The sequence below is a fragment of the Chiloscyllium plagiosum genome, unplaced genomic scaffold (genome assembly GCF_037043375.1).
Source record: "Chiloscyllium plagiosum isolate Xiang-an unplaced genomic scaffold, Cpla_swu_hap1 HiC_scaffold_7, whole genome shotgun sequence".
NCBI classification, from domain to species: Eukaryota; Metazoa; Chordata; class Chondrichthyes; order Orectolobiformes; family Hemiscylliidae; genus Chiloscyllium; species Chiloscyllium plagiosum.
In genome coordinates, this window is record NW_028270145.1 from 7,681,124 (window position 1) to 7,709,036 (window position 27,913).

A 27,913-nucleotide genomic window follows, 5' to 3' on the forward strand; every position below is an offset into this window, starting at 1 on the left:
CCTCCAATCTGCCATTGCAGTCGCACTATTTACGCTCCTGCTCTAGCTCTAAGTTTCTAGCAAATTATAACGGATAGTTAAGGCCATGATAATTCTGCTGAATGTTAAGCAAAGACATTTAATATCTTCCTATTTGGAGATGATCTTTGCCTAGTACTTCAGTACAAATTTGACTTGGCATTTATCATGCTTAGACCAAAATGTTGTCCAAAGGTTCACTTGCACAGGCACAAATCTTTTCAGCATCAGATGCATGAATGGAACTGAAAAGATGCAGTTACCTGATTTTATGCAAGAATGGTACTTGATAAAAGCAGTTTAAATAATGTGATCACAGGAAACTTGCCTGAAGAACTCATGCAATAACAATGTTGATATTGGGCCTCTAACAAGGGCAATTATGGATGTAGGATTGCTCGCTGAGCTGGAAGGTTCATTTCCACACAGTTCATCACCCTACTAGGTAACATCCTCACTGGGCCTCCCAGCAAAGCACTGCTGATGATTCCTGCTTTCTATTTAAGTGTTTGGGTTTCTTTGGGTTGGTGATATCATTTCCTGTGGTGATGTCATTTCCTATTCTTTTTCTCAGGGGGTGGTAGATGGGGGTCTAACTCGGTGTATTTGTTAATAGAGTTTTGGTTGGAATGCCATGCTTCTAGGAATTCTCGTGTCTCTCTCTGTTTGGCTTGTCCTAGGATGGATGTGTTGTCCCAGTCGAAGTGGTGTCCTTCCTTATCTGTATGTAAGGATACTAGTGAGAGAGGGTTACGTCATTTTGTGGCTAGTTGATGTTCATGTATCCTGGTCACTAGTTTCTGCCTGTTTGTCCAATGTAGTGCTTGTTACAGTTCTTGCATGGTATTTTGTAAATGACATTAGTTTTGCTTGTTGTCTGTATAGCGTCTTTCAAGTTCATTAGCTGCTGTTTTAGTTTCTTGGTGGGTTTGTGGGCTGCCATGATACCAAGGGGTCCGAGTTGTCTGGTAGTCATTTCTGAGATGTCTGATGTAGGGGAGAGTGGCTAGGGTTCCTGGACGTGTTTTGTCTGCTTGTTTGGGTTTGTTGCTGAGAAATCAGCAGACTGTGTTCATTGGGTACCCATTCTTTTTGAATACTCTGTATAGGTAATTTCCCTCTGCTCTGCATAGTTCCTCTAGGCTGCAGTGTGTGTTGGCTCGTTGAAATAATGTTCTGATGTAGCTTCGTTTGTGGATGTTGGGGTGATTGCTTCTGTAGTTCAGCATTTGGTCCGTATGTGTTGTTTTCCTATAGACGCTGGTTTGAAGTTCCCCATTGGCTGTTCGCTCTACTGAGAGATCTAGGGATGGCAGTTTGTTGTTGTTTTCCTCCTCTTCAGTGAAGTTTGTGCCAGTAAGGTCTTGAAGATTTCCTCTAATTTGTTTTGTTTAGTGATGACAAAGGTGTCACCCATGTAGCGGACCCAAAGTTTTGGGTCAGATGGTTGGCAGAGCGGTTTGTTCAAGTCTCTGCATGACTGCCTCTAAGAACCCTGATATCGGAGATCCCATGGGTGTTCCATTGGTTTGTCTGTAGGTTTTGTTGTTGAAGGTGAAGATGGCATACTAGGTTAAATGTTAATCTTGATGTCAAAGCCAGTAATTCTCACATCACCTCAACAAATCAGCTCTTTTTCATCCATCATTAATGAGTTCTGAAGGGATGTGGCACTGAGGACTCAAAACAGTACATGAGTAGGCTACTGGTGATTAAATGCTACTTGATAGATGATATCATTAACAGTGCTATCATAACCTTGCTGATACTTGAGACTAGACTGAAGAGATAGTGATTAGCCAAAGATGATGTCTTGTTTCTTTGTAGACCACTATATCTGGGCAACTTTCCGCAGTGTTAAAATACCAGAACAATTTGTCTTGGGGCAGTGTCAGGTCCATATCCTTTGCTACATCCACTGCCTTCAGCCATTTCTTGATGCAACACAAAGTGAATAAAGCTGGATAAAAGCTGACAGACACTCAGCATTTCTGGCTGAAGATAACTGGAAACTTTTTCAGCCTTGTGTTTTGTACTCATGATTTCAGTTTTGCTATTAAAAGATAGTAATTTTTACCAAATTCCTTCCTCTGTCAGTTCTTTCATTACCCTCACCATTCATGACAATGTCTACTTATGACAGTTTTGCAACAAACAATCTGTTAAAATGGCTACTACTCTCACTTGGGTTTATTTCTGGGATTGCCCTGGAATACATCCTTAGAATACTCACCAACAAGCTGATCTTAATTCATGAGTGTCAGTTTCCATATCCATATGCTAATATCAAAGTCTACTTTTCCTCACCTTTCTTAACTACTTCTGACTTCACAAAGACTATCTGTCTGATATCCAATGTTTGATTAGAAGACATTTCCAAAGATGTGAAGTTAGGTGGATTGGCCATGCTGTTGCAACACTGAAGTGATTCTATGGAAAAAAAAATTGGGGAAAAAAAGGAGCTTTGAGTCACTGTCAGAACTCAATTTCCTACCTACTGACTCCATCCTTCTCCCTGGCAACTGTCCAGGGCTGAACAATTCTTTGGTTGTCACAGTTTGAAACCTTGGCTTCAGACTTGACCCATGAGCTTTGTACTGGACATCCATGCCACCAGTAAGAATATCTATATCCAACTGTCTTATTAGAATGCCTACAATGTATAAGCAGGCCACTTGGCCCATCAAGTCCACATCAATCCTCCGAAGAGCATGCTACTATGACAATACTGCTCCTTTAATAAGGTTATGTTATCGTTGTTTTTTTTTCTCCCCAAGAGAAGACCTAAAGGCAGAGGTTCCAATAGGTCTAGAAGAATCTACTTTAAAAACAATAGCAGGGGAGTGGCAGTTCAGATTTTTTTTTCTAGTTTGGTTTAGGTTTTAGCAGGGAGTCAGAAAACTGCTGGGAACCAAGAGAAGCAGCTACAGTGAAAAGAGGTTCCATGTTTCAACAGAGGTCCTGCCTGAACTTTGTCTCTTAAAACTCCGGCCTGCATCAGCCTGTTTGAATTTATTTTTTGCCAAGGGGTTCGTTTATGGGACGTTGCAGGGATTGGAACAGCTTTGTTAAATTGCAATATCTGATAACCCAATAATAAGTTATTCTGAATTCTGTTTTCTTTTGTGTTAGTGTTTCATCCTTAATGATGAAATAATTTTGTTTTGTTTGAAGTTGAGTGGTTTGACCAGTTGCATCAATCCTGAAAGATCCACTTTATACCTGTCTAAAGGTTCGGGTCTGAACTACCTTCTTAAAACATTCAGGGGCCTGGCCTGGTCCATAACACCCACTCAGACTCATGCCTCAACCTTATCCCTGTAACTCTGCATTTCCCATGGCTAACCCACCTAAACTGCACATCCCTGAACACTATGGGTAATTTAGCATAGCCAATCCACGTAACCTGCACACTTTTGGACTGTGAAAAGGAAACCAGGGCACCTCGAGGAAACCCACAGACAAAAGGACTACATGCAAACTCCACACAAACCATTACCGAGGATGGAATGAAACCAGGGTCCCTGGCACTGTGAGGCAGCAGTGCTACCCAACATACCACCACTTTAAATCTTCTCTCATGTCTCTGTTCCAGTGCAATCCTCAATGATCTTCCACATTCTACTCTCTGTAAATTGAAGTCATTCAAATTTCTGTGTTCCATGACCGAACCTGCTCACACATCTCCCATATTCACAAATCTTATTTTCATAGATTCTCAGCAGCTCACCTTTAAAATTCTTATCTGTGCTTTCAAATCATTTCATGACCTATTAAATCACACTGGGACCAGAGTCCTGACAAATTGCTTAAAGAGGGCTGTGAACATGGCTTTAATCTAAACAGTGGAGGGGGTAGGGTCAGTTGCATGGAAAATTATGCAAAAAAATTAAAGGGGCTGCATGGCAGAGGTTATTAGCGTCTCCAGAAAAAAAATAATAGGATAGGAATCTAACTTCAAGCACAGCAGATAAAGGGAACAACTATGGGGAGTGTTGGAGTAGCCAATGCAGGACTCAGGTTGTTGTACTTAAATGCATAAAGTATATGAGACAAGGTAAACAAGCCTGTAGCAGATTGAAACTGGCAGTACAATGCGTGGACATCACTGAGACATGCCTGCAAGCAGATTGTGCCTGAACTAAACATTCAATCAAAAGGACAAACAAATGGGCAAAGGGGAACAAGTTGCCTCGTTTGTAAGAAACTAAATTAATTACGAACAAGAAATAAATAGAGTCAGAAGGCGCAGAATCTGTGTGGGCAGAGTTGAGGAACCCCAAAAGAAAAGACAACACTGATGGGAGTGAGATACAGGCCTTTGAGCTGTAGTCAGGATGTGGAGGAAAAAAAGTAAATCAGCAGACAGAAAAGGCATGCGAGAAAGGCACATCATCATCATGGGGGAACTTCAATATGCAGGTAGATTGGGAACATCAAGTTAGTAGCAGATGCCAAAAAAAGGAATCTGTGGAACATTTGAGATATTATAGGAGAGTAGCTTGTGGCAGAGCCCTATAGGGAACAGGCAATTCTGGATTTTGATGCATAACAGGGCAGACTTGATTGGGGAGCTTAAGGTGAAGGAACCATTAAGTGGCAGTGACCACAATATGATAGAACTCACCCTGCAGCTTGAAAGGAAGAAATGGAATCAGATACAACAGTACTACTATTGAGTGAAGTTATCAACAATGATGAGGGACAAACTGGGCAGAATTGCTTGGAAGGGGAGCCTAACAGGGAAGACAGTGGAGTCTTGGCAGGTGTTTCTGTGAGGTAATTTGGGAGGCACAACAGAAATTTAACCCAAGCAAGAAGCAACATGCTAAAGAGTGGACCAAGCACCCATGACTGACAAGGCAGGTCAGAGACAACATAAGTACAAAGGAAACGTGTACAATGTGGTGAAGATTAGAGTCATAGAGATGTACAGCATGGAAAAGACCCTTCGGTCCAAACCGTCCATTCCGACCAGATATCCCATCCCAATCTAGTCCCACCTGCCAGCATCCGGCCCATATCCCTCCAAACCCTTCCTATTCATATACCCATCCAAATGCCTCTTAAATGCTGCAATTGTACCAGCCTCCACCACTTCCTCTGGCAACTCATTCCATATACATACCACCCTCTGCGTGAAAATGTTGCCCCTTAGGTCCCTTTTATATCTTTCCCCTCTCACCCTAAACCTATGCCCTCTAGTTCTGGACTCCCCAACCCCAGAGAAAAGACTTTGTCTATTTATCCTATTCATGCCCCTCATAATTTTGTAAACCTCTGTAAGGTCACCCCTCAGCCTCCAACGCTCCAGGGAAAACAGCCCCAGCCTATTCGGCCTCTCCCTGTAGCTGAAATCCTCCAACCCTAGCAACATCCTTGTAAATCTTTTCTGAACCCTTTCAAGTTTCACAACATCTTTCCGATAGGAAGGAGACCAGAATTGCACGCAATATTTCAACAGTGGCCTAACCAATGTCCTGTACAGCTGCAACATGACCTCCCAACTCCTGTACTCAATATTCTGACCAATAAAGGAAAGCATACCAAACGCCTTCTTCACTATCCTATCTACCTGCGACTCCACTTTCAAGGAGCTATGAACCTGCACTCCAAGGTCTCTTTGTTCAGCAACATTCCCTAGGACCTTACCATTAAGTGTATAAATCTTGCTAAGATTTGCTTTCCCGAAATGCAGCACCTCGCATTTATCTGAATTAAACTCCATCTCCCACTTCTCAGCCCATTGGCCCATCTGGTCCAGATCCTGTTGTAATCTGAGGTAACCCTCTTCGCTGTCCACCACACCTCCAATTTTGGTGTCATCTGCAAACTTACTAACTAGGAGGGAACAAAATAAAGTATGAAGTAAACTAGCTAGTATTGGTAAAGAACATTCTAAGAGTTTTTTTAGATCATATAAATAAAAATCAAATTTAGGCTAGAGAAGTAATAATGGGGAACAAAGAAATGGCAGAGGAACTGAAGAGGTACTTTACATCAATCTTCAGGGCAGACGACACCAGTAGCATATCAGAACTTCAACAGAGTCAGGGAGCAGAGGTTAGTATAGTGGCTATCACTAATGAGAAGGTGCTCAGGAAGCGGAAAGTGGATAGGTCACCTGGATCAGATGGATCTCTCTGCAGAGCTTTGAAGGAGATAGTCAAGACGATTATTAAGGAATGGCAGTGATCATTCAGGACCCACTGAAGCCAGAGAGGGCTCCAGAGGACTGTAAATGACTAATGTAATACAGTACCCCTGTTAAAAAGGAGAGCAGGAGGCAGACGACAGAAAATTATAGGCCAGTTAGCCTGGCTTTGATAATTGGTATGATATTAAAGTCCATCAAAGTTCGGACTGTGGAAGTGCATGGTAAATAGGGCTGAGTCAGTATGACTTCAAGAGCAGGTCATGCCTGATAAATCTGTTAGAATTCCAAGCTAATGAGCAAGTTAGACAATGGAGAGTCAGTGAATGTGATATACGTGGATTTCCAAAAGGCCTTTGACATGGTGCCACACAACAGGATATTAAATAATATAAGAGCCCGAGGTGTTAGGAGCAAAGTACTAGTATGGATAAAAGGATTGGCTGACTGGCAGAAAACAGAGTGGGGACAAAAGGGGTCTTTTTCAGAATGGGAGCTGCTGAGTAGTTGAGTTCAGGTCAGTGTTGGGACTACAACTATTCACGCAGTTCTTTAATGACATAGACAAAGGAACTGAGGGCATTGTTGCTAAGTTAGCAGATGAGACAAAGGTAGGTGGAGGGACAGGTAATAATGAGAAAGTGGGAGGTTACAGAAGCTTCTTTGCAGAGTGGACAAAGAAGTAGCAGATAGAATATGGTGTGGGAAAGTCAGGCTGTGCACTTTGATAGTAAGTATTGAGGTGTAGACTATTTTCTAAATGGGAAAGGTTGCAGAAACCTGGAGCATAAAAGGGACTAGGGAGTCCTAGTTCAGGATTCGCTTAAGGTTAACATGCATGTTCAGCTGGCAGATAGGAAGGCAAATGCAACATCAGCATTCATTTCAAGAGGGTTCGAATACAAGAGCAAGGATGAACCTGCTGAAGCTGTGCAAGACTCCACTCAGACTGCATTTGGAATACTGACAGCAATTTTGGGGCCCATACTTAAGCAATGATATGTTGGTATTGCAGTGGGTCCAAAGGAGGTAGAGTTGATGAACCAATGGCACTGAAAAAGCACAGGTGATCAGGCAGCATCCGAGGAACAAGGGAGTTCACGTTTTGGGCAGGACCCTTCTTCAGGACTGGATGAAGATGTAGATATTGGGGGGGAATTAAATTTGCAGATGCTGCAGTCCCCTTGTCTCCTAGTCCTGGGGATGAATGGGATGAGCAGCTAAGAATAATCTATGGAGTTTAGAAGGGGGTTGGGGAGAAGGTGGTAGTGGTCTGATTGTATTTTACAGATGCAGAGGAATTTCTGCATCCAGAGGATGGTCAATCGGTGGGACTCTGTTGTTGAAGGCTGTGATGGTCAAGTCATTGAGTGTCTTTAAGACAAAGATAGAGGGGTTCTTAATTATTAATGGGACCAAGGGTTGCTGGAAGAAGGCAGGAGAATGGGGTTGAGAAACATAATCAGCCATGATCAAATGGTGGATCAAACCTGATGGGTTAAATGGCCTAATTTTGCTTTTGTATCTTGTGGCCTTATCATAATCCATAATCTCCTTACTAATTCTCCTAAAATCTTCCTGCAAGCAATATTCCAAAAGTGGCCTGACCAATGTCCTGTACAGCCATAGCACGACCTAACTCCTGTACTCAATGCTCTGACCAAGAAAGGAAAACATATCAAATACCTGCTTCACCATCCTATCTACCTGCAACTCCACTTTCAAGGAGCTATGCACTCCAAGGTCTCTTTGCTCAGCAACACTCCCTAGGACCTTGCCATTAAGTGTTGAAGTCCTGCTGAGATTTGCTTTCCCAAAATGCAGCACCTCACATTTATCTAAAATTAAACTCCATCTGCCACTCCTCAGCCCACTGGCCCATCTGATCAAGGTCAAGTTGTAATTGGAGATAAACACCTTCACTGTCCACTACACCTCCAATTTTGGTGTCATCTGCAAGCATATCTCTTATACACACATCCAAATCATTTATATAAATGACGAAAAGTAATGGATCCAGCACCGATCCTTGTGGCACTCCACTGGTCACAGGCCTCCAGTCTGAAAAACAACTCTCCACCTCCACCCTCTCTTCTACCTTCAAGCCAGTTTTGTATCCAAATGGCTAGTTCTCCCTATATTCCATGACATCTAACCTTGCTAACCAGTCTCCCATGGAGAACCTTATTGAATGCCTTACTGAAGTCCATGTAGATCATAGTCTACTGCTCTGTCATCAATCCACTGTATTACTTCTTCAAAAAACTCAATCAAGTTTGTGAGACATGACTTCCCATGCACAAAGCCATGTTGACTATCCCTAATCAGTCCTTGCCTTTCCAAATACATGTACATCCTTACCCTCAGGATTCCCTCCAACAACTTGCCCACCACCGATGTCAGGCTCACTGGTCTATTGTTCCCTGGCTTGTCCTTACCACCTTTCTTAAACAGTGGCACCACGTTAGCCAACCTCCAGTCTTCCAGCACCTCACCTGTGACTATCGATGATACAAATCTCAGCAAGTGGCCCAGCAATCGCTTCCCTAGCTTGCCAGAGCTCTAGGGTACACCTGATCAGGACCTGGGGAATTATCCCCTTTTACGCGTTTCAAGATATCCAGCACTTCCTCCTCAGTAATATGGACATTCTTCAAGATGTCTCCATCTATTCCCTACATTTTACATCTTCCATGTCCTTTGCCACAGTAAACACTGGTGCAAAATACTTACTTCATATCTCCTCCATCTCCTGCAGCTCTACAAAACTGCCACCTTGCTGATCTCTGAAGGGCCCTATTCTCTCCCTATTTACTCTTTTGACCTTCATGTATTTGTAAAAACCCCTTCGGATTCTCCTTAACCCTATTTGCGAAAGCTATCTCATGTCCACTCCTTGCCCTCCTGATTTCCCTCTCAAGTATACCTCTGCAATTATTAACATAGATATACTGCACAACATACTGAATATAGCAAACATTTTCTGCAATAATATCACTTCTTTTCCTGAGTTACCAAAACTCCAAAGAACCAATAAAGGATTCTAAAAAGAAAAAATAATAAATATTTAAGAGCACATTAAACAAATTTAAAACCTTATGCCTAAAAGTTGCCCTTCACAAAATTAAAGAAAGGAGAAAGGAACAAAAAAAAGATTCTTATCGTGATCTATTTTAAAATGAAATGCCTTCTTCGGGTTCCTATAGGTTATGAGACATCAGTTTCGTTCAGCATCAGCAATGAACCACAAGGCTCAACAACAGGAAGCTTCTGCATCTTTGCTGCTTGCAAGACTTCATTCAATTCAGGAACCACTTCCTCCTTCTCTAGATCTTTTCATAAGGGAAACAAAATCTTTCAGCAAATCAAGTTTATTGCTCGCTAAATCTTGCAATTGGAAATAGCCGGGTGAATGAAGTGTGCAACGTTTTAAGCCACATGATTTTTGCATCAGATTCATCATGAGCAGAACATTCCATGAACACATGGTCAATATACGAAGGAGGCCACAACAGAGTCAATATGAGACAAAATGTGTGAAAGTGCAATATAGAAGTGTGGCATTGTCAATTTGACAAAACAGGTAAGCAAACATTCCTTGGCCAGTATTTGATGCAATGTGCTCAAGAATGCAAGTTAATACCATGAAAGTGTCCATTAAAAAAAAAAGAATCGGGCCTGAACTTTGTTTTCACCCAATTTAACTATAAATTTGATGACAGGTTTTAAGGAGAACTATCATTTTAGCAAACAAAAAAAAATGGAAAAACATCAGAACAGGAACTTATGATTCCCAAAACACACAAGTCATCTTTGGACTTCATTTTGTTTTAAGATGTAGTTATTAAATTAAGCAATAATGCATGTGTAACGGTGATACTGCTTATTCATATTCAGTAATATAGAAGCATAAATTTCCTCAAATTAAATATTGGAAAAGAGTTAATTTACTTTCTTCAGTTCCCATTCCAAAATCAATTCATCATATTAACTCTATCCTCTTCCGAGTAGATATTTTTACAACCTTTGTCAGCTGTGACAGAGGTACTCCCAAGTTCAGGCCTACACAACATAAAAACAATGACTGCAGATGCTGGAAACCAGATTTTGGGTTGGTGGTGCTGAAAGAGCACAACAGTTCAGGCAGCATCCGAGGAGCAGCAAAATCGACGTTTCGGGCAAAAGCCCTTCATCAGAAATAAAGGCAGAGAGCCTGAAGCGTGGAGAGATAAGCCAGAGGAGGGTGGGGTGGGGAGAAAGTAGCATACAGTACAATAGGTGAGTGGGGGAGGGGATGAAGGTGATAGGTCAGGGAGGAGGGTGGAGTGGATAGGTGGAAAAGAAGATAGGCAGGTAGAACTAGTCATGGGGACAGTACTGAGCTGGAAGTTTGGAACTAGGGTGAGGTGGGGGAAGGGGAAATGAGGAAACTGGTGAAGTCCACATTGATGCCCTGGGGTTGAAGTGTTCCGAGGTGGAAGATGAGGAGGTTCTTCCTCCAGGCATCTGGTGGTAAGGGAGCGGCGACAAAGGAGGCCCAGGACCTCCATATCCTCGGCAGAGTGGGAGGGGGAGTTGAAATGTTGGGGGCCACAGGGCGGTGTGGTTGATTGGTGCGGGTGTCCCGGAGATGTTCCCTAAAGCGCTCTGCTAGGAGGCGCCCATTCTCCCCAATGTAGAGGAGACCGCATTGGGAGCAACGGATGCAATAAATGATATTCGTGGATGTGCAGGTAAAACTTTGATGGATGTGGAAGGCTCCTTTAGGGCCTTGAATGGAGGTGAGGGAGGTGGTATAGGCGCAGGTTTTGCAGTTCCTGTGGTGGCAGGGGAAGGCGCCAGGATGGGAGGGTGGGTTGTAGGGGGGCATGGACCTGACCAGGTAGTCACGGAGGGAACGGTCTTTGCAGAAGGCGGAAAGGGGTGGGGGGGAAATATATCCCTGGTGGTGGGGTCTTTTTGGAGGTGGCGGAAATGTCGGCTCCAAATGATTTGGTTTATGCGAAGGTTGGTAGGGTGGAACGTGAGCACCAGGGACGTTCTCTCCTTGTTACGGTTGGAGGGGTGGGGTCTGAGGGCGGAGGTGCGGGATGTGGACGAGATGTGTTGCAGGGCATCTTTAACCACGTGGGAAGGGAAATTGCGGTCTCTGAAGAAGGAGGCCATCTGCTGTGTTCTGTGGTGGAACTGGTCCTCCTGGGAGCGGAGACGGAGGAATTGGGAATACGGGATGGCATTTTTGCAGGAGGTAGGGTGGGAAGAGGTGTAATCCAGGTAGCTGTGGGAGTCGATGGGTTTGTAAAAAAATGGCAGTGTCAAGTCAGTCGTCATTAATGGAGATGGAGAGGTCCAGGAAGGGGAGGGAGGTGTCAGAGATGGTCCAGGTAAATTTAAGGTCAGGGTGGAATGCGTTGGTGAAGTTGATGAATTGCTCAACCTCCTCGCAGGAGCATAAGGTGGCGCCAATGTAGTCATCAATGTAGCAGAGGAAGAGGTGGGGAGTGGTGTCGGTGCAATTACGGAAGATCAACTGTTCTACGTACCCAACAAAGAGACAGGCATAGCTGGGGCCCATACGTGCGCCCATGGCTACCCCTTTGGTCTGGAGGAAGTGGGAGGATTCGAAGGAGAAATTGTTAAAGGTGAGGACCAGTTCGGCCAAACGAATGACAGTGTCAGTGGAAGGGTATTGTTGGGGACGTCGGGAGAGGAACAAAAACGGAGGGCTTGGAGGCCCTGGTCATGGCAGATGGAGGTGTAGAGGGATTGGATATCCATGGTGAAGATGAGGCGTTGGGGGCCAGGGAAATGGAAGTCTTGGAGGAGGTGGAGGGCATGGGTGGTGTCTCAAACCTATGTGGGGAGTTCCTGGACTAGGGGGGATAGGACAGTGTCGAGGTAGGTAGAGATGGGTTCAGTGGGGCAGGAGCATGCTGAGACAATGGGTCGGCCAGGGTGGTCAGGCTTGTGGATCTTGGGAAGGAGGTAGAACCAGGCAGTGCGGGGTTCCCGGACTATGAGGTTGGAAGCTGTGGGTGGGAGATCTCCTGAGGTGATGAGGTTCTGTATGGTCTGGGAGATGATGGTTTGGTGATGGGGGGGTGGGGTCATGGTCGAGGGGGCGGTACGAAGAGGTGCCCTCGAGTTGGCGTTTGGCTTCAGCAGTGTAGAGGTCAGTGCGCCAGACTACCAGTGTCCCCTTTATCTGCTGGCTTGATGGTGAGGTTGGGATTGGAGCAGAGGGATTGGATGGCTGCGCGTTGTGAGGGTGAGAGGTTGGAGTGGGGGAGGGGGGTAGACAGGTTGAGGCGGTTAATGTCCCGGCGGCAGTTGGAAATGAAGAGGTCGAGGGCGGGTAATAGGCCAGCGCGGCGTGTCCAGGTGGATGCAGTGTGTTGGAGGTGGGCGAAGGGGTCCTCAGAAGGTGGGCGGGAGTCCTGATTGTGAAAGTAAGCTCGGATGCGGAGGAAGAAGTGTTTGACGTCACGGCGTGTAATAAATTCATTGATGCATGGACAGAGGGGAATGAAGGTGAGTCCTTTGCTGAGGTCTGATCGTTCATCCTCAGTGAGGGGAAGGTCTGGAGGGATGGTGAAAACTCGGGAGGGCTGGGAGCTGGGATCTGGTGTGGGTGTGGAGCTAGGAGTGGGGGCGGAGCCAGTAACTGGAGTGGGTGTGGTGGTGGGGAGAATGGGGGTGGAGTCATGAGCTAGTTCCAAACTTCCAGCTCAGCACTGTCCCCATGATTTGTCCTACCTGCCTATCTTCTTTTCCACCTATCCACTCCACCCTCCTCCCTGACCTATCACCTTCATCCCCTCCCCCACTCACCTAATGTACTCCATGCTACTTTCTCCCCACCCCCACCCTCCTCTCGCTTGCTGCTCCTCGGATGCTGCCTGAACTGCTGTGCTCTTCCAGCACCACCAATCCAAAACCATCATCAAATTGCTTGTGCCCACCTCAGTTCACCCTGTGCTCATCCACTGCTGAAACAGTCAGTCACGCCTTTGTTACTTCCAGACTCGCATACAGTGTGATTTTGTTACACATATTTGGTTAGCCTCACCCTCTAAGTTTGAGACCACCCAAACTCTTCTGTACATGTCCTTACTTTAACTAATTCTGGGCAACTCACATTTGTAGTCACTGACCATAATCTGCCCACTCTCAGGCAAAACACAACCAAGATTGAGATTTGAAAATCGCAATCTCTCCGTGATCTCCATAATCCCCAGCTAGCTCCACACAACAATGAAATATGTATCCTGATCTAATTCAGGCCTCAAGGATTCCAAGTTTTAAGTGTTGTATTTTTAGTAGCTGGGCTTTCAGGTGCCTAAGCCTTAAACTTAAATTCCTGCCAAATGCTTTGCCACCCCTTTTGTTTATCCAAAACAGACTCCTTCAAGCTTGGAGCAAGTTTTTCATCATCAGCCCCAATTCCAATTTGTCATATTTTGCTTTATAATATTCCTGTGAAACACCGGTGAACCTTTTATTACATTAAAGGTCCAATATAAATCCAAATTGTTGTAATTCTGAAATGATTAAAGTCAAAATATTAATTCTGAGTCATAGAGTAGCACATTGGCTTGAGCACTAGGATGATGACAATGTGACAGGTACAGGTCAAAGACACACTCAGCTCACATTTGAACGAAGCAGTCAGTTGAAAAATTGTGTTCCAATCAATAATCTATCAGCATATTCAGCATTTTATTGTAAAGCACATGCAAGGATGCATATGCAAGACAGCTTTGTTATTTGAAAAATCAAGTATATGTTTTCAGAGGCAGGATCCTCTCTTCATTAAGGGAACAAGTTGAATGTTGCTTGTCCATTCTTTCTGACTTACTGTGGACTTTTTCCATTCTGGAATGAGAGAGAAGCAGGTGTTAAAGGGAGATGAAAGTGGGTGACAAGCTGTTATTTTTGGTAGGGAGGTGAACCAACAGAGTTGAGGGCATGTGGAATTACAGATGTCAGAGGTTGGAGTGGGTGGCAGTATGGGGAAGCTTTTGCAGACAGAGATTGATAGAGTAAGTACAAGAGTAAGAGGTACAGAGAAAAGATTGTGACAGCTAGGCTTGCAAGGTCCAAGTTCAAAATCGAATTACATTTTTCCTAAATTCCCACTAGTAATGCACAGCAGAAGAAATGAAACACAATAGCCTTGAAAATTTTACAAGGGCAACATTGTTAGGCAGTTATCATTGAGTACTGTTTCGTTAAAAATGTTAATACTCAAATGTGCCACCCTAACTTTTTTTTTGCACTTTTAGTGGAGTAGAGTGAAGAACCCACCTTCACATTGAGCTCCATACTGAAATTATTGATGAGGACTGTTATACAATATCCTGTGAAAGAGCAGAGCATCTCTAAAAGCAACTATCATATTTCTGTATGCAACACTGCTAGTTTAGATGCCAGATTTCATCCATTCCTACAACAAGGACGGTTAGTTTCAGCTATTACTTATGTTAAAATCCAGGCCAATGTCTTCCTTCTTTTCAGGTGCCAATGGAAATGTTGCATACCAATAGCCTTTTAAAATCCAGATTCTTAACATATATACTCAAATTTATCATGAATTATTATACATTGTGATTGAACACCCTGAAGCCTATCTGCTTCCCATTTTTCTAAAAGCATGAACAAAACAATTAAGAATATTAGAATGCATACGTTTTTCTCAACTGACAAGAAAACTTTTAAACCACAATTAAATATCTAGTTTACTTTTATCATGATAGCCACATGGTTTGATAAGTGTCTGGCACAAGAGGAAGGCTTTATTGTAGATGTCAGACACTAGTTTCACTGAACATGAAAAATTGGAAGAGATTGCTTCCAAATAAATGGAAAATAAAACTGAAAATTTACACATTCAGTAGAATGAGGCAAACTAGTTATACCATACAAATTCTAACCACATTTGTAAATTGCTTCTGTGTAGAATGCATATAAACATTTCAAGGGTACAGAACAATTTTTAGCAATCATTTTCTTTTCAACAGCCTCACTCTCAATTCTTGGAGCAATTCATACATTACTTTGAAACAATTTTGATAATTGAGACAAATTGCAGCACTTGGCTAATTAAGTCCACACAGGATCATTGAGCTATAAAATAGATTAGATTAGATTAGATTACATTACATTACAGTGTAGAAACAGGCCCTTCGGCCCAACAAGTCCACACTGACCCGCCGAAGCGAAACCCACCCATACCCCTACATTTACCCCTTACCTAACACTACGGGCAATTTAGCATGGCCAATTCACCTGACCCTGCACATCTTTTGGACTGTGGGAGGAAACCGGAGCACCCGGAGGAAACCCACGCAGACACAGGGAGAACGTGCAAACTCCACACAGTCAGTCGCCTGAGGCGGGAATTGAATCCGGGTCTCAGGCGCTGTGAGGCAGCAGTGCTAACCACTGTGCCACCGTGCCGCCCACTAAAAATAGTTTTACCTTAGATTATTTTGAAGGAATACCAATTCAAGCTTGGCTGCTGGAGGAAAAAAAATAGTCCACCCTCCTTCAGCACTGATCCCCCAAGGTGTGAAGGATTTCCTTGGAGCAAGGTAGGAATGGGGAAAGGTCTGAGTTTCTGATTTTAAAGGAAATGAGTTTTTATTTGGGACAGACGAGAAGGGAAGAGGATGACAAGTATTAGTACTTAAATCACTTCGTTAGTACTTCAATAACCCTAATTTTGAAAACTCAACCCATGTACAGCAATTGGAAAAGACACTGGTTAAATGCTTGGATAGCCTATTCACGACACAACCAAGGATATCTGCTCTAAAAACACCACTCCAGAATTCATATATTGCAGTGCAATGTTTTCCAAATGGCCAATGTTTAAATGCAAGCAATTTTTGTTTAAAAGGAAACTTAAAAGGTCTGGGACTGTCAAAATGGAGAGGCGAGGAGAATAAAAAGTCTCCGAATTTGTCATTGCTGCATAGTAAGAACTAGGGGATTATCCAAATTCTGGCAAGTGAACCCAGGGGATTGGAAAAAGTGGAATACACCATTTGACATTGTTGCAATTCTGTCAGAATTAGAGACTAGGGAGACATAGGGAATCCAATATTTTGTAGCATTGACAAGTGACTTTTTAAAATGAGTTGGTGCTTTGTTATTGATTTCTGTATTTTATATGTATGCATCTTTCAATGTCTAACAACCCGAAGTAAATATAAATCAAATTAATAATGATCATAAGACTTAATTTATTTTCATACATCACCTGAGTATTTTGTTAAAACAATGCCAGTTTCTGTTTAATAAAGTTAATTACTTTCATTAATAAATTCTATTTACATAGTTCCTTTCATAACTTCAAGAGATCTTTCTTCTGCCAATGAAGTACTTTTAAATGGTCTTGCTGCTCCAATGTAAGGAAATTTCATAGCCAGTTTGAATATGGAACCTCCACAAACAACCATGAAGTGAGCAGATATTCCAGTTCAATGATGCTGATTTGGAGTTACGTTTTGACCAATATATTGAAAGAAGAGCCCCACTCGTCCAATAGTGCTGCAGCATCTTTTATTGTTTACATTAGCGGGGTTAAACAGAATTTCAGTCTAATTTCTCGTAGAAATATGGCACTACAGTGGCTCAGTGGTTAGCACTCCTGCCTCACAGCACCAGGGACCTAGGTTCAATTCTACCTTTGGGCAACAACTGTGTGGAATTGCACATTCTCTCCATGTCTACACCCACTTTTCCCTCCAGGTACTCCGGTTTCTTCCCATTGTCTGAAGATGTGCAGGTTCGCTGGGAATGGCCATGCTAAATTGCCCATAGTGTCCAGGGAATGCGCAGGTTAGGTGGGTTAGCCATGGGAAATAGAGGGTTACAGGGATTGGGTTGGGTTGGGTTGCAGGGGGTGGAGGATGTCTGGCTCTTCGGAGGGTTGGTGTGGACTCAATGGGCCAAATGGTCTGCTGCCATGCTGTCGGGATTCTATACCATGAACTTAGCAGAGCTCTCTCAGCACTTAAGTGACATCGCAGATTACACTTCTTTAGTTTCATCTAGGTTTTCTTTTCAGTATAATTCAAGAGAGATTAGCTAAACAAGTGTGAAAGGCCTAGGAATTTCAAGTGTTAATTCTACACAGCACAAAGTAAATTACTACAAACATTAGCACTGGGTTAAAAAATGTTACACTGGAAGGTGGTCCTGGCAACAAAACTGAACTCAACCATAAATTAAAATTAATTATAGGCAGTTTATGCTAATTGCAACTATTTGTTGGCCCTTAAGTATGGTCTTAAAAGTAACTTATTTTGAATATTTTACTTTTAATATAAGAAAACATCAAAGGCACTTCACAGGAAAATCAAAATATTACACTGAGGAACATAAGGATTATACTTTTCATCTGTTTTCACCCAAGCGAATGAGGATCAAGTTATGGAACCTGCGCTGCAAGTTACTTAAGCAAATTGACAGAGGGAAGAACATGGTATTGGAGGTTGTGGCAGGCTTGAAAGTGGACAAATGTCCTGGTCCAGATTAATTACGTCCCCAGTTCCTGTGGGAGTTAAGGGAGGAGATTGCAGGGGCACTAAGCCAAAATTTTAATTCCTCTCTGGCCACAGGGGAGGTATCAGAGGACTGAAGAACAACCAATGAGTGATTGTAGAAATAAGCCAGATAGTTACAGACCAATAAGCAGTAGGGAAACTCGAGAAAATTCTGAAGGAAAGCATCTATCTCCACTTGGAGAGGCAAGGATTGATCAGGGAAAGTCAGAGGAATGTTATGCCCCAACAAATTTGATCGAATTTTTTGAGGTGACCAGGTGTGTAGACGAAGATAGTGCAGTTGATATAGTTTATATGGATTGCAGCAAAGCCTATGACAAGGTCCCACATAGGAGGCTTATCAAGAAGCCAAGTGCACATGGGATACCGGATAATTTGATAAAATGGATTCAAAATTGGCTCAGTTGTAGGAGACAAAGGGTGATAACAAAAGCTGCTTTAGTGACTAGAGGCCAACATGCAGTGATGTAACACACAAATCTGTGGTGGGTCATTTATATAAATGCGTGTGTGTTGGCAGGGAGGGATTAATAAATTTCCAGATGACAAAAATTGTTCAAGTAGTTAACAGTGAGGTTGATTGTCTTGGGCTAAATGATAGGTCAAATGGACAGATAAGTGGCAAATGGAATTTAACCCTGAAAAGTGAGAGGCATTACACATGGAAGGAGTAATTTGACAAGAAATTACTCAATAAAAAGCATGATAAGAGGAAGCTCAGTGGAACAAAGGGACCTTGGCGTATCTGGCTATAGACCTCAGAAGTTTATGTCAGTGTAGTGGTGAAAAAGGCACATGGGACATTTGCTTTTATCAATTAAAAAGGTGCAGATTACAAGAGCAGGAAGTCATGTTGGAGCTGTATAGGACTTTGGTGTAATCCACAGAGAACCATCTGCAGTTCTGGTCGCCACATCACAGGAAAGATTTGGTTGCACTGGAAGGCATGCACAGCTTTTTCACCAGGTTGCTGCCCAGGATGGAAAATTTAAAGTTTGAGGAAAGGTTGGATAGCTGTGTGATTTTTGAGTAGAGATGACTGAGGGACGATGGGATCTCTGTTCCACACAGCTTCCTAGTATCATGCCTTTCATGGAATCATTTCTTGAAAAATTACTCCTTCCAAGTGTATAAGATTATAATAGGCACGGACAAAGTGGATAAGTAGCAGCTGTTCCGTTTAGTTAATGGATCAGTCACAAGGGGACGCCGTTTAAGGTGAAGGGCAGAAGGTTTGTTTGGGGTGGGGGTGGGGAAGAGAGACATTATTTACCCAGACAGTTGTGATGATCTGGAATGTGCTGCCTGGGAAAACAGAAGGGAAATTACTTCACATGCTTTAACATGGGTAAGTGTGAGGTGCAGCCAGGTCACTGTGGATCCCATGCATCATTATCCTCTGGGTAAACTTACTTACTTGATCTCAAAATGCCTTAGCATATTAGCATGCTCCACACAATCTCACTCTCCTGGGTCAATGCTGATGCAAAGTACTCATTTAGGATATCACCCACATCCTCTGCCTCCAAGTTCCCTTCTTTACCCTTGACTGATCCTATCCTCTTCCTAGTTGTTCTCTGGTTTTTAAAATTTCTAGATAGAATGTCTTAGGATTCTATTTAACTCTCCTTGCCAAAGTCCTTTCATGACCCCTTCTTACACTAATTGCCTGCTCAAGTTCTTTCCTGCTTTCTTCATTTTCCTCAAAGGGTGCTAAAATTGGACAGGTCCTAAAACTTATATGCACTTCTTTTTTACTTTTGACGAAATTCATAACACCTCTCATTCTCAAAGAGTCCCTCACCTTGCCATCTTTGTCTTTCCTCCTTCTGGAACATACCAGTCCTGACCTCAACAGGTCTTTAAACAATTCCCACATGTCAAATGTGGAGTTGTCTGATAACAGCTTCTTTCAATTAAAACTCCCTAGCTCCTGCCTAATACTGACATAGTTTGCCCTCCCCTATTGGAGTACCTTGCCACAAGGTCCTGATTTATCCTTATTCACAGCTGTCTTAAAGCTTAAGAAGTTGTAATCAGTCTCCAAAATGCTCTCCCACTGGCCATGCTCATTAGCCAGTACAAGGTCCAGTATGGTCCCTTCTCTACACTATCCACACACCGTTTCAGGAAACACTCTTGGATGCATTTAAATTCTGCCCTGTCTAAGCCTCTTGCTCGAAAGGAATCCCAGTCAATACTGGGGAAGTTAAAGCCACTCATTAGGACAACTTTGTTTTTATTGCATCTGCCTACATATTTGTTCCTCATATGACTCAGTGGCTGTTGAGGGATCTATAGTTTAAACTTAGAGTAATCGCACCCATCTTATTTTGGAAGTCTACCCATATTGCCTCAGAAGGGACATACTGAAGGACTCATCCACTAATATGTCCCTTCTGAGTGCAGATGTAACATTCTTCCCAATTAATAATGCAACTCCTCCACCTCTTTTACCTTCCTCTCCATCTCATCTAAAACAACGAAACCCTGGAATGTTGAGCAACCAGCCTTGTCACTCTCTCAACCAAGTCTCTGAAATGGCCACAACATCATAGTCCCATGTACTAATCCAGGCTCTTAGCTCATCTGCCTTACCAAGAATACTCCTTGCATTGAAATAAACACACTTCAGCCCACAAGTATCATACTGTTCATTTACCTGTCACTGCCTGTCCTTTCTTTCCGACTTACTAGTCCTAACATGTACCTTCCCCCAATCCATTCGTTTGCTGACCTGCTGCTCTTGTTCTCAGGCCCCTGCCACTCAAGTTTATAGCACTAGTAAAGCTCCCTGCAAGGATATTGCTTCCTCTCCAGTATAGTTTCAACCTGACCCTCTTGTACAGGTAACCCCTGTCCCAGAAGAGGTCCCGATGATTGAAGAACCTGAAACCTTGCCCCTTGCACCAGCTCCTTAGCCACGCATTCATCTGTCCTGTTTTTCTATTCCATGCCTCATTAACATGTGGCATTGGTAGTAATAGAGATTACTACCTCAAGATCATGCTTTTCAGCCTCTTTCTTAATTCCATGTACTCCGCAGGACCTCATCCCTCTTTCTACTTATATCATTGGTACCAATGTGCACAACAACCTCCGGCTACTCACCCTAGCCCTTAAGAATTTCATGCAAACACTCAAACATCCTTGACTTTGGCACCAAGGAGGCAGCACACCATCCAGGAGTCTTGAACGCATCCACAAAAATGCCTGTCTTTGCCCCTAACTAGTGAGTCTTCTGTCACTATCGCGAGCTTGGATCTTGGCCAAACCTTCTCTACAGCAGAGCCAGTTTTGGTGCCACACACGTGACTGCTGCTGTTATATTCCCCTGAGAGATTATTCCACTGCCAAACTGCAGTATCCAAAAGTGTATACCTGTTAGAGAGGGGAATGGCCACAGGAGAACCCTGCACCACCTGCTTGCCTCTCTTGGCAGTCACCCATCTACCTGATTGATCCTGTGGTATGACCAGTTCTCTGTAACTAAAGTCTACCATGCACTCTGCCCCCTGAATGCTCCTCAGTATGGCTAACTGCCGCTACAACCAAACAATATGGTCTGTGAGGAGCTGCAGCCAGTCACACTTCCTGCAGACGTTTTTTTTATTTCAAAAATATACTTTATTCATAAAACATTTTGATGATCTGTACAATTGGTCATGCCATACATACGTAAACATTCCATTTCTTTACATACAGAGATCAGAATTTATTATTTGTATATACAGGTCTGTACAGTTACCAATCATGTTTAGCTGAGGTGTCAGTGGAGCCCACTTACTGCGTGGGCCCCCTGTTCTTTGGCAGCCAGACATTACACAGTGGTCTTTCCCCACCGTGCCTTGGCGACAGCTGCCCCAAGCTTCAATGCGTCCCTCAACACATAGTCCTGGACCTTGGAATGTGCCAGTCCGCAACACTCAGTCAGGGTCAGCCCCTTCAGCTGGAAGATCAACAGGTTTCAGACAGACCAAAGAGCATCTTTCACTGAGTTGATGATCCTCCAGGTACAGTTATTTCCGTCTCGGTGTGCATCCCGGGGAACAGACCATAAAGCACGGAGTCCCACATCACGGAGCTGCTCGGGACAAACCTCGACAAACACCACTGCATTTGTCTCCAGACTTCTTTTGCGTAGGCACATTCCAGAAGGAGGTGCGTGACAGTCTTGTCCCCTATGCAGCAGGTTCGAGGGCAGCATGCAGTGCAGCAGAGAGTCCGGGCCTGCATAAAGGATCTTATGGTCAGAGGCCTTCTCACCACCAGCCAAGGCATGTCTTGGTGCTTGTTGGAAAGTTCTGGCGATGAGGCATTCTGCCAAATGACTTTGACAGTCTGCTCAGGGAACCGCTCAACAGGATCCGCCCTCTCCTTTTCCCGAAGGGTCTCAAGGACGCTACATGCTGACCACTTCCTGATGGACTTGTGGCCAAAGGTATTTTTCTTCATAAACTTCTCCACCAAGGACAGGTGATACGGAACTGTCCAACTACTTGGAGCGTTCCTCGGCAGCAAGGCCAGGCCCATCCTTCGCAACAGCGGGGACAGGTAGAACCTCAGTACGTAGTGACACTTGGCGTTTGCGTACCAGGGATCCATGCACAGCTTAATGCAGCCACACACAAAGGTGGCCATCAGGGTGAGGGTGGCATTCGGTGTGTTTTTTTCCCCCGTTGCGCAGAGCTTTGTACATCGAGTCCCTTCGGACCCTGGCCATCTTTGACCATATAAAATGGAGGATGGCCTGGATGACTGCGACTGCACAGGTTCTGGGAATAGGCCAGACCTGTGCCACATATAACAACACGGACAGTGCCTCACACCTGATGACAAGGTTTTCTTACCCGCGATGGAGAGTGCTTCCATCTGCCCAGTTTTTGCCTCACTTTCTTGATACGCTCCCCCCAAGACATGGCACACGCCCCAGCCCCTCTGAACCAAATACCCAGCACCTTCAGGTGGTCAGTCCTGACTGTGAAGGGGATGAAGGATCGGTTGGCTCAGTTCCCGAAGAGCATGGCCTCGCACTTACCTCGGTTGACCTTGGCCCCCGAGACCCGCTCAAACTGGTCACATATGTACAAGAGACAGCGGATCAAAGCAGAAAACGGAGACATCAGCCATGTACAGGAGGCCTTAACCTACAGACCCCCGCTGCCAGGAGTAGTCACCCCTCTCAGGCTCACATCCTTCCTAATGGACTCGTCAAATGGCTCTATGCAGCACACAAGGCAGGAGAGAGAGCGCAGCCCTGCCTGATTCCAGATCTGACTGGGAAGCTATCTGATTCCCACCCATTGATGGAGACTGCACTGAATGTTGGTGCAGATTCCCTCCCCAAAGCCCATTTTGGAGAGAACATCTCTCAGATACGTATGTGATATCCTGTTAAAGGCTTTCTCCTGGTCCAAGCTGATGGGGCAGGTGCCCAGCCCCCTATCCTGCACATAGGCGATCATATCCCTGAGGAGTGCGAGACTCTCAAAGCGATCTTCCTGCCCGGTACAGCACAGGTTTGGTCAGGGTGGATCACTGATCCAGCGCAGGCCTGACCCAATTGGTGATGACCTTTGCCAAGATTTTGTAATCTGCATTCAATAGTGAGATTGGTCTCCAATTTCTGATTTCCTCCCTCGCCCCCTTCTGCTTGTAGAGGAGGGTGATGATGCCTTTCCTCATGGATTCACTCATGGTACCTGCCAGAAGCATACTGACATACACCTCCAGCAGGTCCTGGCCAATCGATTCACACAGAGCAGAATAGAGCTCGACCGGTAAGACATCGCTTCCAGGAGTTTTATTCTTTTTGAAGGACTCGAGGGCCTAGGTCAGCTCGTCCAGAGATAGTGGCTGGTCCAGCCTCTCCAGTGTTCTAAGACCTCCGTGATAGAGGACAGGAACGACTGGGAGGCCGCACTCTCGATTGGCTTTGAGTCATACAGACCGGCATAGAAGGATTTGCTGATCCTCATGACGTCAGCCTGAGATGACGTTATCGAGCTATCTTCTTCCTTCAGGCTGCTGAGCACAGAGCTCTCTTTGTGCACCTTCTGGAAGAAGAAACGTGAGAATGTCTCATCCTGCTCCACGGAGCGGACCCTGGACCAGAAGATTATCTTGAAGGCCTCAGAGGCAAAGAGCGAGGCTTGCTGGTCCTTCACCTCCTTGAGGTCCTCCGTGACATCGACCCCCAGCGTCTGCAGCAGGAGCAGGTTCTGCGTACTTTCCTGGAGTTGGGACAGTTTTCCCCACCTCTCTCTCGCCTCCTGAACACCTTTGAGGATGAAGAACCTCTTGATGTTCCCTTTTACTGTTTCCCACCAGTCCGCTGGAGTCTCAAACAGGGGCTTCACGGTTCTCCAATCTGCGTAATTCCTCGAGCTCCTCAATGTTTCCCGGGGTCAACAGCTTTATGTTCAGCTTCCACGTTCCCTTGCCAGCCCGCTGCTTGTCCTGTAGGTGACAGTCAGCCAGCAGCAGGCAGTGGTCAGAAAAGAACACCGGCTTGACACGAGAACGTCCGGGACACAAACAGGCAATCTATCCTTGAGCGGATAGACTCGTCTGCCTGTGACTAGGTGTATCTACGCTGCGCTCCGTCTGCAGGGATGCTGAAGACGTCGTGCAGCTTGGCATCTTTGACCATTTCCATCAACACTCTGGATGTGGTGTCCAGTTTACTGTCCCCCCCCGCCGGATCGTCCAACTGCACCAATAATACAGTTGAAGTCTCCAGCCACACTTCCTGCAGACATAGTCATTAGGGACGGTAGACTGTTCCCTTATTCTCATATCTGGGAAGAGCTCACCACTGCCCTGAACACCATCTCTGCCCCTTTACACGAAGAAAGATAAAATAATCTTAATTTGCTTGCCTTACTCACTGGAGCCCAGTGTTCACCTAAGCCTGCACTTACTCCAACTAACAGCACTAACTTGTAACTTAAGTTAAAATGCTTAACTCAAACTTGATTAATAAAGTTAGGGCAATTGAGTACAATTTGCATATGGACTGCCAATTGTGCCAAAGTGGCAACTCTACTTCTAATTATTTAAACTTCTAGAGTTTTGGATTCCCATCCCAAAGTTATATCAGAAAGATACCCATACTAACAATAAAAGCAACTGCGAATAAAGCACTTATATGGGGCAGGTTTAATAGACAACTGCAAAATCAACATAGTTCATCTCAGTAAGTGTCATCGAGAATTGATCATTCTGCACCCCCTTAGTTGAATTAGAGAAGCCGACAGAAGTGAATTGAGGAAATATGAAATAATTTATAACATGAAATTTTGGAATACATGAAATTTGAATTTACCATGCAAAACATGGAATACTAAAAGCTATCAGAAATCATGTCATCATTTTCAAAAGACTGACTTTAGAAGGCAGACTACATGCTATAATATTCAATTATATGAATAGACAAGGAGCTAAAACAGAAGAGGTAAAACTAATAAACTAATAAAACTGTTCCTAGAAAGTGTGATCTGGACGCATCTCATTGTTGTTTGTAGAACCTTGTTTTGCATAACCTGCTGCCAGTTCCATGCAGTAAAATAATGGCTAAGCTTCAAAGTACTTCATTGATTGTGAAGCTCTTTGGCACATGCTGGGATACAGAAAATTGTTCTTTAAATGCATTTTTTTCCTTTAATGGTATGAGAGATAGCTTGCAGATATCTACTTTATGTCCATACCAAAACTGAAACAAAAAATGTAGTGGTAACACTTAGATTAAACATTCTGTAGGGAAAGAGAGGAGGTTAATATCACAGAAGTGGACCCTTCACAAAAAGATTTTTTCATGGGTTCACATCCAAAACATTAATCCATGCACTTCTCACCACAGAGTATTGTACAAGGGCAAAACAAGTACAAATTGTTCAAATTTTACATTATAATCAATATAGACAAGGAGGCTGAGAGAGCAGAGCAAGCCAGACAGCATCAGGAGGTGGAGAAGTCCAACCTTTCAGGTATAACCTTTCTTCAGGAATCCTGTGCTCTTCCAGCCTCCTGCTCTTTGTATACCGGCATCTGCAGTTTTTTCCATCTCTATCATTGTCATTGTGTCATTCAAATCATGAGGTGGTTATGTTTAGAATTTTTCCAAAAATGAACAGCATTTTTGTGGTGATACATTTTTAAACAATATACTTCAACTTTGCTAAATTAAACTTTACATTTCTGGTCACAAAATACTCTTGTTCTATAGTATTTTCTTCAGCATAAATTGCTTCAACTGCAAGAATGTAATACAGAAAATAGTTTACAGAATACTACTTATTTTCATAAGAAATCTCCTACAATTTGCAACCAAAATAAAACAACCCATACCGTTCTAACAGCGAAAATATCAAATTAGAAGTACATTACTTGAGTCTTTCCAACTCCAGTCTTTCTGCAAAGACTTAAAGCAAAACGTAATACCAGTTTAAAATAAGTTTCAAAAAACTGAAATATGTATAAATCGTTTTAAATTATATGTCTCAATCTATAATCCCCTACTTGCAGTTCCTTCCGCTTGCCTGGATTGAAACACTAAACTATGCATCTCACTCTTCTCAACGTTTCAAAAGAGGAAGTTAAGATTAAGTAAATTACTGTACAAGCTTTATCCAACACGTAACTGACATTTTATAGTAGGACAAAGGGGGCTTTAAATCTTCAAGTTTTTCCTAATTGCCTTCTCCCAAACTCTGAAAAGCACCTGATATCGCCATGCCTCAGAATGCAATTATATCACGGAAAACATTTTTAATCAGACATAATAATCAAGAAAAAACATAATCAACTCATGTTGCCTACATCCTCTATCGCCCCCACCTTTCGGATTCAGCATCTGATTTCTTGTGAAGCTTTTATGACAGAAAAAAAATCTAACTTAACTGCTGCAAAAGCATAATCTTGCGATATTGTTCCAGTCTAGGTGATGAACATAAAATGAAAAAAAATGTGAAAAGTATTCTTAAATATTCCCCAGCGGGTCCGTGCAAGTTCTCAAAACAGCAACATTGACGAACTCCTGCCCCTTGCAAAAGAAAAAAAAACACAGCATTGCTCCACATTAAAATTATAAATATTTTAAAAATGCAGAGAAGGGAAAAAAACCCATCACTGGCTAAGCTTGTTCCACCGGCCAGCCCAGCTCTGGAGCAGATTTTAGTTTTAAAGCGCGACAGTCAACACTGTCAGCACTGTTCCAGAGGCCGGCTGGAACCTCCCAAAATTCCCTCTCGGGTCAATGACCCCCCTCCTCCTCCTTTCCCTCTCCCCTCATTCCTCCTCCTCCTCCTTTCCCTCTCCCCTCATTCCTCCTTCACTCCCTCCATCTTCCCCTGGTCTTCCCCCGGGGTGTTTCTTACCTGCTCCGTCAGCTTGAGGGCACCCATTCCTCCGCCGTTCACACATATATATTATACATATATATATATATATTATATATATATATATGCACAAACCCACCCGCAGCTGCTCCGCTGACGGTTGTGGATTTTGTATTTTTTTTTCTCTCACTCTCTCGATTTACTTCTATCCCTCCCCGGCGGACGGTCAAGAGAGGGGAAAAAAAACCCCCGACAGCGAAGTAACGGCCGTCCGTCCGCCCGCCCCCAGCGCGCGCCGCTCGCTCGCTCGCTCTTGCCTCCTCCCTCCCTACCCCACCTCGAGCGGAAGTCGCGCGAGCAGTCCAGACCCGATAGGATTCCATCAGCTGATGTCATCCGAACGCGAGCGCTGCTACCCTTTTAGTCCCTGCACCCGGCGGCGCGGGGCTGCGTTGTGTGGGACGAGCTGCTGGACAAGACCTTGGTTCTTGCTAAGCTCCTTGCCATTCAGTTGTTTGCGGACTCCGCGCATTCCTCTGTCTCTGTCTCCATCCTCTCTTCTCCCCCCCCCCCCGCAATCCGCTTTGAAGGATCGCGGCAGGCAGCCCGGTCCGAGCTGCATCTCTTAAAATGCACGGGCTGCAAACAAAGCGCCCGAAAGGCTGACAGTACAACAGATATTGGCTACAGGGGGGACCGTTCGCGGAGGGAGTCGGACGAGCTGCAGTACATTATCGTAATGGCACCGACATAGACAATTTAAAAAAAAAACTTTTGGATGCAGATTGCACGTGATCAGAGATCATTCGGCCTGTCGTGCCTATGCAGGC

The 27,913-nt window shown here is 44.1% G+C and overlaps 1 protein-coding gene across 6 annotated transcripts in view; it reads right to left on the reverse strand.

Annotated features, from left to right (window-relative positions):
• Window positions 1-27,353, reverse strand: part of LOC122551273 (serine/threonine-protein phosphatase 6 regulatory ankyrin repeat subunit C-like) — a 227,043-nt gene extending 199,690 nt beyond the window's left edge. For 4 of the 6 annotated variants that reach the window (XM_043692917.2, XM_043692912.2, XM_043692911.2 and 1 more), the window contains exon 1: window positions 27,123-27,351. In XM_043692917.2, the coding sequence (XP_043548852.1) occupies window positions 27,123-27,149 (27 nt within the window). In that variant the 5' untranslated portion in view covers window positions 27,150-27,351. Of the gene's footprint in view, window positions 1-27,122 lie in introns of all 6 variants that reach the window. The other 2 variants (XM_043692915.2, XM_043692916.2) reach the window with 2 other exon arrangements.
• Window positions 27,354-27,913: the final 560 nt, after the last annotated feature.